General features: G+C 36.7%; 1 protein-coding gene across 1 annotated transcript; it reads right to left on the bottom strand.

Annotated features, from left to right (window-relative positions):
- Positions 1-5,026: 5,026 nt before the first annotated feature.
- LOC116100806 (olfactory receptor 6) lies at positions 5,027-5,977 on the bottom strand. The gene has a single exon (XM_031384537.1). The coding sequence runs from the start codon at positions 5,975-5,977 to the stop codon at positions 5,027-5,029; it is 951 nt and encodes a 316-aa protein (XP_031240397.1).
- Positions 5,978-14,873: the final 8,896 nt, after the last annotated feature.

Raw genomic sequence — 14,873 nt, forward strand, 5'->3', positions numbered from 1 at the left:
GGGTTCTGATGATGGCAAGTGACCTTGGTTTGTGTTGTTTATTTTCTTACGCTTGCCCCCTGGCATCTAGTTAACTCTAGTGCTACCTGCCCTTGCTAAATATGACTGGAGCCTGCCTTCCTGTGATCCAGGCTGTGTCAGAACTCCTCAGAATCAAGCTGACTCTGTGATCCTGTGATTCTGGGATCCTGGTATCTTGGGCTTGTTAAATCATCTGTGAGTTGTGGGACTGGCTGCAGAGCTTGTGCCCAAGGTCTGCTCAGAACACTAACCCAGACAGACCGGAAGGAACTGGAGTCACTGGGCTGGCAGAGTTCCTGTGTGCCTGGTTTCCCTGGACCCAGTTACTCCCAGTTTTGGGACAGATGTTGGTTCCTGCTCACCTCTGATCCTGGGTGTGTCAGAGTGCCTGGGAGTGGAGATTCCTCTGGTTGTTGTGGGATTGGCTGTGGAGCTTGTGCCCAAGGTCTGCTTTGGACCCCAACCCAGCATGAACTTTCATAAATTACACTAAGAAAAGAAATAGGCTTGGTACAGATTTGTTATCAAGGAAAAAGATTAATTCTAGGTCAGATCCAAGGATGAAGCCACATGTGTGCACTATGATAAAGCAAGACCATGTGAAACCCTTACTTTGAACTTATAATGAGCTTATAGAATGAAATACTGCTTTGAACTTACTATCAACATCCTTCTGTAACTTCCCTTTTGTGTAATATTTTATCTATGAGGTAATTTTATAAAGAAATTTTGTCTAAGAAGGTATAAATTTCCAGAGAATAGAAATAAAGTGTGGCTTTGGAGGCTCTGCTCCATCCACCAAATGTATATATGTATGCATGTCTGTCTGTCTATATGTATGTGCATACATACATTTGTAGGTATATATGTATAATATAAATATGTATATTTCATTTGTGAAATTGAAGAAACAGGTGGTTGGGCCTAGCCAGTGTGTGTATGTGTGCACATGTGCCTGACTTTCTTCTTTTCTTCCTTTTCTTTTCTCTCTGGCTCATGAAGAGTTAACAAACTCTGAGCCTCTCACCTAGCCAGTGAGGGATCTTTGAGCTAGAATGAAAAGAGCCCAGGTAACTAAGTTTTTTTTTCTTAATGCCCTGCTGCCATCAGCAGGAGTTAAAATGCCCAAATCCAGTGGTTTCTGGCCACAGAATAACAAAAAGTTAAGGAAAGATATAAAATTGCCAAATGTAAACAGCTTTTGCGATCACTGATGCCACCCTCCTGCCTGCCTTGGAGAACTAGATGCTGAGCTGGACCTCAGCATTGAAAGACCTCCATAATCTATACTTCTCCTGTAGACCATGTCAGCCCGAGACCCATGCTTCAGCACAGAAACATATTGATGATGTTGATAATGTGGGGGCATACTGCCACTGGAGACCAAGTGTATGTCCTTGGCACACACTGATGCTGGAGACCATGTGGATGTTTGAGGTCCATGTTATTGCCAAAAAACATATAAAAACCCAGGATCAGCCATATCTCTGACTGTAAAGGACACGGAAGCTTTGTGGTATCTTGCAGTGGTATCAATGACTGCAGACACACAGTTGAGAAAGAGGAGCATAGAAAGTTTCTGTGACAACTGCTACCTGTACCACACCCTACCCCCTCAAAAAGTAACAGTCAAAAAAGGAAGATATCAAAGATAACTCCTAAAAATTGTGATAAGGATGCTGAAGTGCAGCTCTCCACAACTGATGGCTTCTGGCAAGGGTATAGGTGGAGAAGGACCCAGCTTTCCTTAGGGCATTGGCCACTGAGAATTTGACTATGTTCCAGTGAATATATGGATAACACAAAATGGACTTGTTCTTCTTTTTTCCTTTACTGGACTGTTGTGTTGTGAATGAAAAGGTGGGGTATTTCCTGAAGTGGAAGCAGTTCACAGATGCTGATAATACTTGGGAACCAGAAGAAAATTTAGATTGTCCAGAATTAAGTGAAGCATTTCTTAATTCTCAAAAAGCTGGCAAAAAAAAAACAAAAACAAAAAAACAAAACCAAAACCAAAACAAGAACAGGTGACCCTTCTTTTTGACTCTGGAACTTTGGCAAAGTTGAGTCACCTGTATTCGTGTAGACCTGTTTATAGATTACTCTTTATGATGAAAGAAAAGAAAAGAAAAGAAAAAGATGACACAAAATGGAAATCTTTATCTGACAGTGAATCTGATGATAGCAAATTAAAGAAGAAAAGAGATGCTGCTAACAAAACAAGGGGCTTTGCCAGAGGTCTTGATCCTGAAAAAATAATTGGTGCCACAGACAGCAGTGGAGAATGAATGTTTCTCATGAAGTGGAAGGACTCAGATGAGGCTGAGGCTGACTTGGTGCTGGTAAAGGAGGTGCATATAAGGAGTCCTCAGATTGTCATCACCTTCTATGATGGGAGGCTGACTTGGCATTGGGTCCCGAAAATGAAGCACAATAATTTTTGCATGCATATATACATATACATATACATATACATTACATATACATATATATATATATAAGCTGAATCTTGAGTGTTGACTTACTAGTATGAAAAAATAGCATTCTCAAGAAAATGGAGTTTGATATGTTTAGTTTTGAAAGTATTGACAGTAGTTGGGATATTTTTGGGTTTTGTTCTTCATCAAAAGGCACTGATTCCTTTGAGCAAGTAAGAGCTTTCTGTAGTTGCCTCCTTTAACAATATTTTAATATTTTAATATTAACAATATTGAATAATTGATACCATGTTGTATTTCCTCAGCTTTGAAGAGCAGCTTTTCTTAAATGCTGGGGAGATTTTACAGGCATTACTCAGTCACAACATATATTTAATGGGGACACAGAAGGACCATTCTGAGGTTTGTTTGTTTGTATGCATAAAACACATAACTTGTTCGTTTTATCTTTTTTAATACTCAAAAGAAATGGAGATGAAAACATGTGGTGATGAGATTTTCTCATTGTGAACATTTTCCTGAAACCAAAACCTTTCAAATTAAGCAGATTCTGTAATTTATTGAATAGTTTAAAAAAAAAAACAAATTGGAATTGATGTATTATCATGTAAATACAGTAGTTTATTTACAGAATGCTGCCCATACCAACTCCCCCTTCAGATAACAGAATTAGACAAAGTAGTTGTGTGATTTAATAAGAAGGCTTGGGCCAAGTGTGATGGTGAATGCCTTTAAACCCTGCACTCTAGAGGCAGCTATAGCTCTGATTTAAGAGGCCAGCTGGTCTATAGAGGCAAGTTCAGGTCAGCTAGTCCATGTAAAGGTTCCTTTGGTGAACCATTCCTTTGTAAAAAGTTAAAATCTGTACTAAAAGGTTATGATTCGTGGAATCTGTTTGATATGGAAATATAATCATGGTTGTAGATAATGTTGACAATTAAAGACCTGTTGACATAAGTGAGTGAACAAAATTTTTTGATATCAATTAATGACCTGCATGTTTTTTCTTTACCATGACTCATTCCTTACTGGTAGGATCAATCTTTTCAGTAATTGGGTTCTGGTTCAATGAGCCAGAAAAGTAAATTTGTAGTATCAGAATGTCATCCAACTGTATATTTACTTTACTGTAAATAATGGTTAATAGGGTCAATAAATAGTTTTATATTCTTTTAAAAAATGACACAAAGTTGTTATGTAGTGAAGAAGTCATTCCATATTTGTAACAATTATGAATTTGTATATACCCATCTTAGGGACAAATAAATATAAAAAGAAAATATTAACAGACATGAATGGTAGGTGGCAAGCAATAAAGGCCAGAAGAATCTAAGTAGATATAGATAAGAGAGAAAATAAAGCTTCAATAAAGCTTCTTCAGCTGTATAATTGCAAAAAAATAAAATCTCATTCATCATTCTAACACTTAAAACAAAAAAGGTTAGGCCTGTAACAACAGGTAAACAAAGTAGAAACAAGTCAAAGATGAGTAGACAAAGGACCTAATTAAAATATATAAAATGTGGTTCCATCATGTTGGATGACTATAGTACACCTGTCATTTTTAAACTCAAACCAGATCACATTTGATGAACTTTCTCATTCAGCATTCTTAACTGAGTCAAACTGAACCCATTTCTCTTCTATTATCTAATTACTACATTAAAGCATACACTAGTTGGTAGGATCCAACTTCTACCTTTTTAAATCAAAAATAAAACAAATAAAAGTTGAATGTTCTTGGAAAATTCTTCACATTCAAGACAAGTTGTACCTAAGCAAAAGTGCTTAGTCTTTTGTCAATGCCAATGTTTGTTTGTTTGTTTTTACCTAAAATGAATTGCTATAATGAGTAGCAAAGCAATTTCCAATTTTCTGCAGTCTGACCTTCCACTGTTTCATCCAAATTTTATGTGTAGAAGCGCCAACAAAAGGAGTTAATTAAAGCAGAAATTGTGTGTGTGTGTGTGTGTGTGTGTGTGTGTGTGAGAGAGAGAGAGAGAGAGAGAGAGAGAGAGAGAGTGATTTGCCTCTGTCACGAGAAGGTAATACATGAACTACTTCATATATTCCTATTACAGTTAAAAGGAAATTCTCTCCAATTTTGCTAAATTTTAAAGCTAATTAAAATGAGCTAAGTTTGATTATAAAAGCCAGTCTTCAATCACATTAACAAATAATAATCTATATCTATTAAAATTTTTTGCAGAAACCTCTCTTTGTGTATTTCTGGTGAATCAAAGACTTCTAAAACAGAGTAATTCAAAATTCAGTGACCTTACCAACAGAACTTCGAGAAAGAGTTCAGTGATAACTCATTATTTATTCAGAGTATTTTGTAAATAATAAAATTGCTCTATAACTATTTTGTTAATGTCTGTTTCACGTAAATTTGTTTTTACAAAAAGTATTTCATTAAGAGCTGACAGAAAAAAAAAGGCTTCTCTATAATCTCTGATTCTATTTCTTTAAGTCATTCTACTAAATCAGTATGTTTACAATCACAGAACTTCTTCCAATGAAAGTGCTTTTGGACACTGAGTCAATTGATGACTGTCTAAGTCACTTTAGGAAATAGACTTTCCCAAGGCCAGTGCTCTGCCCCCTGCTATGGTTTTTCTGATGGCATCTTTGACTTCCTTGTTCCTCAGGCAGTAGATGATTGGATTGAGCATGGGAGTGAAGACTGCATAGATGGCTGAGATCAGCTTGTTAGAATTAAATGAAGCAATGGCCCGAGGTCGGACATACATGAAGATCACAGCTGTGTAGAAGATGACCACCACTGTAAGATGAGAAGCACAGGTAGAAAAGGCCTTCCGCTGCCCAGTGGCTGAGGGTATGTGCAGGACAGTAGAGACAATGAAGCCATAGGAAAGAACAGTGGCTAAGAGTGGGAATACAAGGATGACAATGGCAAGGGCAAAATCTACTGTCTCAGCCATAGATAAATTCATACAGGCCAACTTAAGGATGGGTGACACATCACAGAAAAAATGGTTCAAGACATTATTGCCGCAGAAGGCAACTCGTGAGATAAAGTACACCTTTGCCATGGAGATGGTGAAGCCACTCACCCAGGAACTGATGGTCAGTTGAACACAAAATCCTGTGGTCATCATGACTGGATAGCGAAGAGGCCAACATATGGCCGCATAACGATCATAGGCCATGGCAGCTAGAAGTACGCATTCCGTACAAGCAAGGGACATGAAGAAGTAGAGCTGAGTCATACATCCCAAGAAAGAAATGGTATTGGGGCGAAATAGGAATCCAGCCAGCATCTTAGGGACAGTGACAGATATATACCAGGCCTCCAGAAAGGACATAGTACTCAGAAAATAATACATAGGCTTGTGCAGTGACCCAGTGATCCACACAGTAAGAATGATAACCATATTTTCCAAAAGCACAAATATATAAGTTATGAAGAAGATGAAGAAGAGCAGAATTTGCAGCCAGGGAGCAGTAGGGAAGCCCATGAGGATGAACTCACTGATGTTCGTGACGTTTTCCATCCACAAAGAAATGACAAGAGATTTAAGGCTAATATCAGAAAATTCAAGTATAAGATCCTTAAGAGCATCAGGGGGCCATTAGGCGGGAGATTGTTCTTCTTATTATAAAAATCTTACTCTTGATTCCTCATCTTCCATGAGTATGTGGGAAACAAGATAGGCCACAACATGAGTCTGGAAAAATAAAGACCTAAAACAAAGAACACAGCCAAAAATGTTGAAATAGCATCAGGAGGCCATAATTAAGGGTTAAGCATTTAGATTTGAGTCAAGAGTGGATCTACAGATGGTAGTTGGGGTGAGCACTTTAATGTCAGTACATTCTCCTGTTTCAGAAGAAACTATGAGACAGGAAATTATGTGACAGGGAAAGTTCCTAGGATGGCCCATCAGGCAGTGTGAGGAATGAGATAAATTCAAAATCTGAATAAAATAAAAGTACAACTACTAGATTAAACTCACCCTGGTCAGAACAACTGGTGATTCTAGATTGCTGTCCATATTTTGAAGACTATATTGATGTTTTGTTTCCTATGTTTAGAGCTGTGTCTTTACCTCTTCTTAGAACCCTTTCCTTCCTACTGGGTTGTCTTGTCTTGCTTTGATATAAGGGTTTGTCCTAGTCTTATTGTAACTTGTTAGGCTATATTGGTTGATATCCCTGGGAGGCCTGCTTTTTATCTAAAGAGAAATGGAGAAAGAGTGAATCTGGGGGAGAGGAGAGGTGTGTGTGTATGTGCTTGGGGGGATGGATTTGGAGGAGTGGAGGGAGGGGAAAGTGCTGTGGGGGTGTAATATATGAGAGAACAATAAATTTTTTAAAAAATAAATGAAAAAAAAACTTCACACTTTTTAGATGGCTTATATTAATGCAAATAATACTGTGTACTTACATAGAGAATAGTACATAAATATGGGTATGATATGTAGTAGATGCCCAAAACTTTCATTAGCAGCCCTTTATATACATGTGTATACACACATATACATACACACACACACACCCATACACACATATGTACAGCACACATTAAATTTATACTTAAAGTATAATTAAAATTTATACTTTAGACACAGTAAAATGTCAAGAATCATGGTTTATAATAAAATAAAACAATGATTAAAGTATTGTTTTAAAAGTTATATGCAGCTGATATCTTTATCTTTTAGTTTCTTTCCCAAAATTTCTTACTATACCATAGGTCTTGTCATATAATTGTTTCCTTCTTGTATCAGGAAAATCTACCTTTTCACTTGCCAGCATAATTAGTTTTACACCTTTGAGACATTGTGACATAAAACAATGGTCACTTGAACATAAGCAAGCACTGACACAGAAGGGACAAAAAATAGACTAGGAGGGGATGATGCAGAATAGGGCGCCTATGTTGAACACTGGAAAGAGGAGGATGACATGGGACTTCACTGTGCTGCTTGGAAAAATCATACAATTTAAACCTGAAGACCATTCACTGCTGTAACTTTCCATTTAATGCTTTAGATTATAGTTGACCATAAATAACTATAATCATGAGGATCAAAACTGTTGATAAAGGAGGAATATAAAATATGAATATATTTATAGCTAAATGTTCATTTATACTGTACCATAGATTATTTAATTTCAAATTAATTTACCTACATAATTTATGCTTTCTGAAAACACAAGGTTAAATATCGATATTGAAATAGTATCACTTGATTAATTCCAATTCTTTTTGTTTTGTTTTGTTTTGTTTTGTTTTGTTTTGTTTTGTTTGAGACAGGGCTTCTCTGTATAACCCTGGCGTCCTGGAACTCACTCTGTAGACCAGGCTGGCCTCGAACTCAGAAATCCGCCTGCCTCTGCCTCCAAAGTATTGGGATTAAAGGTGTGCACCACCACTGCATGCTAATTCCAATTCTTAACTGTAGATACTACTTCGTTAGATACAAGTTGAACAGAGGTTGCATTTGAGGAGCTTATTTGAGAAGAGTGGATTCAAGAGGTGAATTCAGAAAGGCCCTAGCTCTCCAGGGGACAATAAGGTCTGAGGACACAATTACAATTTGAACAGAGATAGAAGGTGACATCAAGTTATAAGTAAAATTAACTAAATATAAAAATGTTTTAAGGAAGCAGAAATTTACTCAAAAGAAAACACAGAAGTCAGGAAATGAAAAATAACATGTAAAATGTTCGAAATGTCCATTGATTATTTCTCATTTTCATAATTTTTTAAATGACCATAAATTAGTTAGTTATTATATATTGGCATAATGTCTGTAGTGAAGTAGAACTCAAATTTGACTTTTTTCTCTATCAAAAGAATTATTCTTTAATTAATTTTAATGACTTCTCTCAGGAGAATTTTTTACCCAAGATGTGTAAGAGGAGAAGCACATAGCTTAGCACTGAGCCATTACCAAGTAAGGTAGTAAAGGAATGTTTGCAGCTAGGTACGCCTACCACACCTGGTTTTAATATACCTGAAACACATTATATACACATGACAGGAGTCTACAGGGAAAGCAGACCCAGAGGCTAGAGTCCATCAAAGAACTGAGGAGAGCACTCAGCAGTTGAAAAAGTGGGGGAAAGTGAGCTCTATTCCATGACTTATTCCTTTATGACTTTGTAATCCTCAACTGTCTAAGCCACTTCACTCACTAGTGGAAAAGGGCTAGAAACCACAATTAGTGATAAAGAGAAACTATCAACTTTTTATTTGAAGGCCTGTCCTCCCCTAGATATTAAAAATATAAAGCAGTCTTTGGATGTGGTTGTGCACAACTTCAATCTCATTGCTCAGGAGACAGAGACAGACAGATCTCTTTGAATTTGAAGCCAGCAGTCTACATAGTGAGTTCCAGGCATGCCAGTGCTAAATAGTGAGACCTAGTCTCATACAAAAGAAAAAAAAGAAAGAAGAGAAAAGAAGAGAAGAGAAAAGGAAAGAAAACATAAAGATGGGAAAGGGATCAGATGCCTCTGATTGAGAACTTGAAAGGAGCTAAACTAGAAATAGTATAGCCAGGTAGCGCACTGTAGGAGGGGTCCAACATTCTCTCTAATAAATAGGATTTTATTATTTGAACCTTGATAGCTGCTGAGCCCAGATAATAAAAAAAAAAAATGTATACAAGTGAATAAATGGTACTATGATCATTTAGTGAAGATTTAACCACACATCAATAGGGAGATTGATACAGAATTACTGCAAGTTTGAATACAGGTTGATCTACACGTGGTGAGGTCCAAACATCCAGGGCTGTACAATAAGACCCTTCTCAAAAGAAAACAAGCAAACAAAGAAAAAAGATGATGCAGCTTTATAGCTAAAGTACAGTACATTTCAGGAAACTAATCAACTGTCCCATCTTTTTTGTATATTAAATTCATTAGTTTTACAAATTTTTACTGAGAACCTACTATACTATGGGGCAAGCACTATCTTGGACATTTAAGTGACTCAGCACGGGAGAGAAACCAGGTAAAGTACCCTTCGGTAATTACATCAAAAGGAAGAAAACAGGTAATAAACAGTGAATACAACAAGTATAAAAATGTAGAAATGGAAAAGTTCTTAGGATAAATTTAACAAAACCTAGAAAAACAGGAGTACAGCCAGTGTCAATAAGTTGATATTTTAAACATAATGGTAAGGACAGATCTCATTAAACACTCATGAAGTACAGGAAAGTATTAGATATCTGGACTCCCGATGAAAGAGGTTTTTGGACAGAAGATGCCATTTTAAAGACTTCAGAAAGAATGAAGGATACCAAGGAATCTAGTATGGTGGGAGGGAGCAGAGTGAACAGAGAAGGAAATAAAGTCATAGCAGTAAAGTGGGAGAGACCTGACCATGAGCAGATAACTGTGTTCTTTCTAATGGGTGGTACACATTTGCTATTTACTGAACTACTTTAGGGACATTTTGAGCAATTGAGATAGTTAATTCATGGACTTAGGCAAGTGGCTTACTGGGCATTTACTTACCATGTGTAAAATTTCAAATAAATCTTTTCTTGCACACTTGAAAGTTGATCAATTGTGCCTTCCTAAAAGTAATCATCCTGTTCTTTACTGACCACCTTTCTGTGTCTGCTTTAGGACACAGGATGTCAACTAACCCCACTTGGCTTCCTTTTCTTCTTCTGCTCCCTTTCTGTGACTACTACCATTCCAGAAGCATCCAAGTCTTTTCTATCTTAAGTTGTCAATTTGTTCCAAGTATGGCTATGCATACCTGTAACCATAGTGCACAGCAAATAAGGCAAAGACATCATCAATTCAATACCAACATGGAAATAAATGATACAATATATTTTCCAATTGTTGAGCCCACATTTTACTGTATCCTGTTTGTATTTAGCTCTGTAATTGGAGGCAGTTGCAAGCCACCAAACATTGCAGTTCCTTAGCAAAGGGCCTAGAGGAAGAAAGAACTATCTGTAATAAGAATAAATCATATTAGAATACCAAATAGAGTAAGAGTTCAAGGTAACTGTTGATTGTTCTTGCCTGGGGAGACGCAGTTTGGACTGCATGAAGCATTGCAGAGTTCTGAAAGGTAGATCACTACTGAGGAACAAAAACCAAAACTGCAAATGTATAAATTGAAGAAGTGGAAATGAATGGTAGAGCTTAGGTTGGGAATAAATAGGGCAGAGAGAAGGGAACTGGATAAGGATGGAATGTGAGGTTACATAGAATTAGATCTCTATACACTTTCTTATGAAATCTACTGATTTTCTCACTTTTCTCACTTGATGGATACCTGTTGTCACACTGACCACATGTAGGAAAAAAGGTTGAGTCTCAGTCACATAATCTCTAGTATTGGCATGTGCTTCCATTATTGTTGAGTTATATGTTTATCTTAAAACCATTGTATAGCTTCAAGCATCACCCAGATCTGTGTTCACAGTCCATCCCTCTGGGTAGATGACCAAGGACCACATGAGGTTACTCCTCCACATTTTTACCTTGTTGAACATTCACCAAGTTTTTCTACCTTGCTTTTATGATCTTCATTCTTCATGGCAGCTTTTGGTCACTCCAAGATCATGTAATCTATAGTGAAAACAGCAACAATGATAATTTACTGTGCCTATCACATGGCAAAAATAGATACCATTTCTTTTCTAGACATCATATCACTTAATTCTCACCATAGGAAAGTAGCTATTACTGGTTCCCCATTATAGGTAATGTAGTAGCTAATGTGGCTCAGTTCACACAAACCACTAGTTCCAGAGATGGACTTATAATGTAAGACTGTTATTCTTTAACTGTATAACAATAGTATTTCTTCAAATATTTCCCCATTTCCATATTCCTCATCAACTCCTCAGATAATGTTGTATCAATGACCCATTCTTTTCTATCCTGATCATATGGCTGATCCTTTATCTTGATCCTTAAAATGAAAGAGATTTCCTTTTTTCAAGCACTTTTATCAAATTCTACACCTACAAATTTAGCCTCTTACACTAATGTTTCACTTAGTGATAAGTCTGAAGTTCTCAACATCTAAAATTGTTTGTCATGAGAAAATTTCAAGTTTACAAAACATTTAAGGACTTCTAACCTTTGTAATTCTCTTCTTTAAACACTATCTGAGTCTACATGATATCCCTTCCAGAGAACAAAGACCCCTACTCCAGCCATGGACTAGCTATGACCGTCTACTTTGAACTCTGAAAACTATTTGTTAGGATTGGAATGTTGGCTCAGAGATGAACAGTGGCTCACCTGTTAAGTCAGAAAAAAACTGATGTAGCTGACCCAGTAGATGCTCCAAGTGAGAAGTAGTTTTCTGAAAAAGGGAGAAGTGGTGAGATGAGACTAGAGAGGTACTACACAGAGAAGGATTTCCTTTACTCCAGGTGGAAGGCAGGATTAAGAAGAAAAGCTAAGGTGCAAGTCTGAAGAGAAAACAGAGTTCAGAGAAATGTTCTGGGCCAGTACAGATACTGGCAGAATGTCTACTGATTATTTAAGACAATACTAAATACCATTTCTATCTGAAGTTTGAGTGACCTTGCTTAAATATGCATATGAATATGTACATTAAATCCATCTATTTCTTCCTGTAGTCCCAAAACTGCTGAGTATGTCCCTGGCACCCAGTCCCACATTCCTGTAAATCCTTCTATTCTTTCTTTGCTACTCATCACAAGCTTGAGCAACTTTGATGAGTGTGACCATCTTCTTTATGTGATTAGTTATGTGTATTCGTTATAATACAGTCACACATACTTTTCCTGCAGCCAGAAATTCTTTCTTACTCAGGCCTCTAGGAAAGCTCCTGTTCAAATATTATTCTCTATCAAACCAACCCTGGCCATCTACTTTCCTCCCACACCCTTCCTATCCTCCAGACATTTTCATCACAAACTCTGACTTTATAACATTTTGCACCTTCAAGCAATGTTGCATGGTAACATTCTGTTTTGCTTACCTGTCCTTGTTAGCTTTCTGAACATCTTGAAAACACCAGTTTTATCTCAGTTTTGACTTATCATCTCAATTATGTATCAAAGAGCCTGGGCTGTGTTTGACCCCCAATAAGCAAATTACTTATAATTAGAGATGTAATTAGACCAGGTATCTCACCAAACCACATCTCATTGATTCCTTTCTTTGTTGCCCTGGTGGAGCAAGTTATCTAATTTGAGTCCAGTTTAGAGATCTTGATTTGGTTTTCCACTTACCAAACTGATGGGCAGGTGTCTTTGAGAACACAAACTTTCTCACATATGAATCTTTGTCTTTGCATCTGAAAGGGTTTGAAAACAAAAGGTGATAAAAAGGAAAGAAATAAAGCAGCAGCTCTGGAATACCCTGTTCTCAATCTTGGAAAGTCGCCTCTCAGTGAAGCCCAACGATTCTACAGCTGTTTTTCGTTCCCACTAAAAAAGACTACAGAGTCCAGAGCCCAAGAAAATAGTAACTTACTCTGTTTTTGGCTGGAGAAAATGAAACATTACTTCAATTTGCATATATGAGAAAGACTGAAATCCAAAATATGTTCTTACTATTGGGCTTGCCTGATACTCCTAGAGGCCAGGAAAGAAGAAATTTTTCTATTGTTGTAGATTTTCTCCATTACTGTTCATTGCCTTTCCCAGTCTTCTGTCTTTCTCTGACTCTTGCTCTTGACATATTTCTCTTCCAACAATCCCTACTCTCCCTGGTTGCTTTATATGTTGACTCCTCCCACTGTCTCACCCAAGTAGACCTAGACCTGGAATAGGTCCTAAGCCTTCATTTTCCTCCCTCTCTGTGATAAAGTCACTATGTCTCCTTAATGTATTAATATTATTTAAAATAGGATGCAGATGAGGCGATTAAAGCACACACAAAAGAATTTTATAGAATTTTAATGCATAGTAGACACCAGGGAGAAATAAAGCTTTATGTCTACTCCATTTTGCTAAGCATTAAAAATAAGTAATTGCACTCAGAGCAAGGGAAGTCAGCATAGGAGATGAAACAAATTTGACAGTCCTTTCTTCTTTGTAGCATGATGTTGACCTTCTCATCTTTTTAAAAAATTATCTTGAATCTTTTTTTTAGAAGTATGGTAAGAGGAATATGCATTCGTAGAGATCCAAGAGGAAAATAAAAAGGAATCCAGAGCGAAGGAGAGGAGGAAAGAAGTCAGAGCACAGAGAGCTGACCGTAGCTTACCGTAGTTTTCATTCCACTGGGTTTGCAAATTTAACTCTCTCCCCAAACTTAATCTTTCCATCTCTCCTATTATTGTCATAATGCTAAAAACTAGGCAGACAGCTATGATTAGATTTCAGATCAAGTAAAAAGAACAAGAAAAATGTTTAAGTTTCAGAGTCTGAAAATTAGGCCAGTGAAATGGAAAATAACCATATATATTAGATGTGGTACAGACCTGGTCAGAAATAATACAAATGTGGTCATCAATTAACAAGTCGAGGACATAGATCCTCAAAAACATGTAACAAAATGTGTCTTGGCCTACAATCTTATTACTGCATATACCTCTCTTTGAAAACAGCAAGTTAAATGACAAATGCTAAAGATTATTTCATATGACTTTGTTATTTTCTTTTCACTCTGCTAAATGTTATTCTAATAGATAAGACTGAAAAAAATTGGCTAATAAAAAATTTGGTGCAATCTTTACAACATTCACGCAAACACATTTGAGACTAATTTTATAAAAACAAAGATATGAATTTGTTTTCATAAAAATATTAGCCGGGCGGTGGTGGCGCATGCCTTTAATCCTAGCACTTGGGAGGCGGAGGCAGGCGGATTTCCGAGTTCGAGGCCAGCCTGGTCTACAGAGTGAGTACCAGGACAGCCGGGGCTACAGAGAAAAACCCTGTCTCGAAAAACCAAAAAAAAAAAAAAAAAAAAAAAAAAAAAAAAAAAAAAAAAAAAAAAAAAAAAAAATATATAAATAGTATATTAGTTTATTCATTCAATCAAAAGCCTATATTTTATAACAAAAAAATTTAAAAATTCAACAGAAAATTACTACTACAATAGGTTGATTTATTCTTCTAAAATGGAGAATATAATAATATTTTCTATTATTATAAAGAGCTGATTTAACATCTTTCTTAGGCTTCGTACAACTATTAATAATTAAAACTCAGAGTTTCTGAGACTGGAGCAGCCAGCCGGGAGGCACAGGCCAGAACCTGGAAACAACCCAGATGTCCCTCAACAGAGGAGTGGATACAGAAATTGTGATACATCTACACAATGGAGTACTACTCAGCTATTAAAAACAATAAATTCATGAAATTCTTAGGTAAATGGATGGATCTGGAGAATATCATTCTGAGTGAGATAACCCAATCCCAAAAGAACAAACACGGTATGCACTCTCTGATAAGTGGTTATTAGCCCAGAAGTTTG

This window comes from Mastomys coucha, unplaced genomic scaffold (assembly GCF_008632895.1).
Source record: "Mastomys coucha isolate ucsf_1 unplaced genomic scaffold, UCSF_Mcou_1 pScaffold21, whole genome shotgun sequence".
Lineage (NCBI taxonomy): Eukaryota > Metazoa > Chordata > Mammalia > Rodentia > Muridae > Mastomys > Mastomys coucha.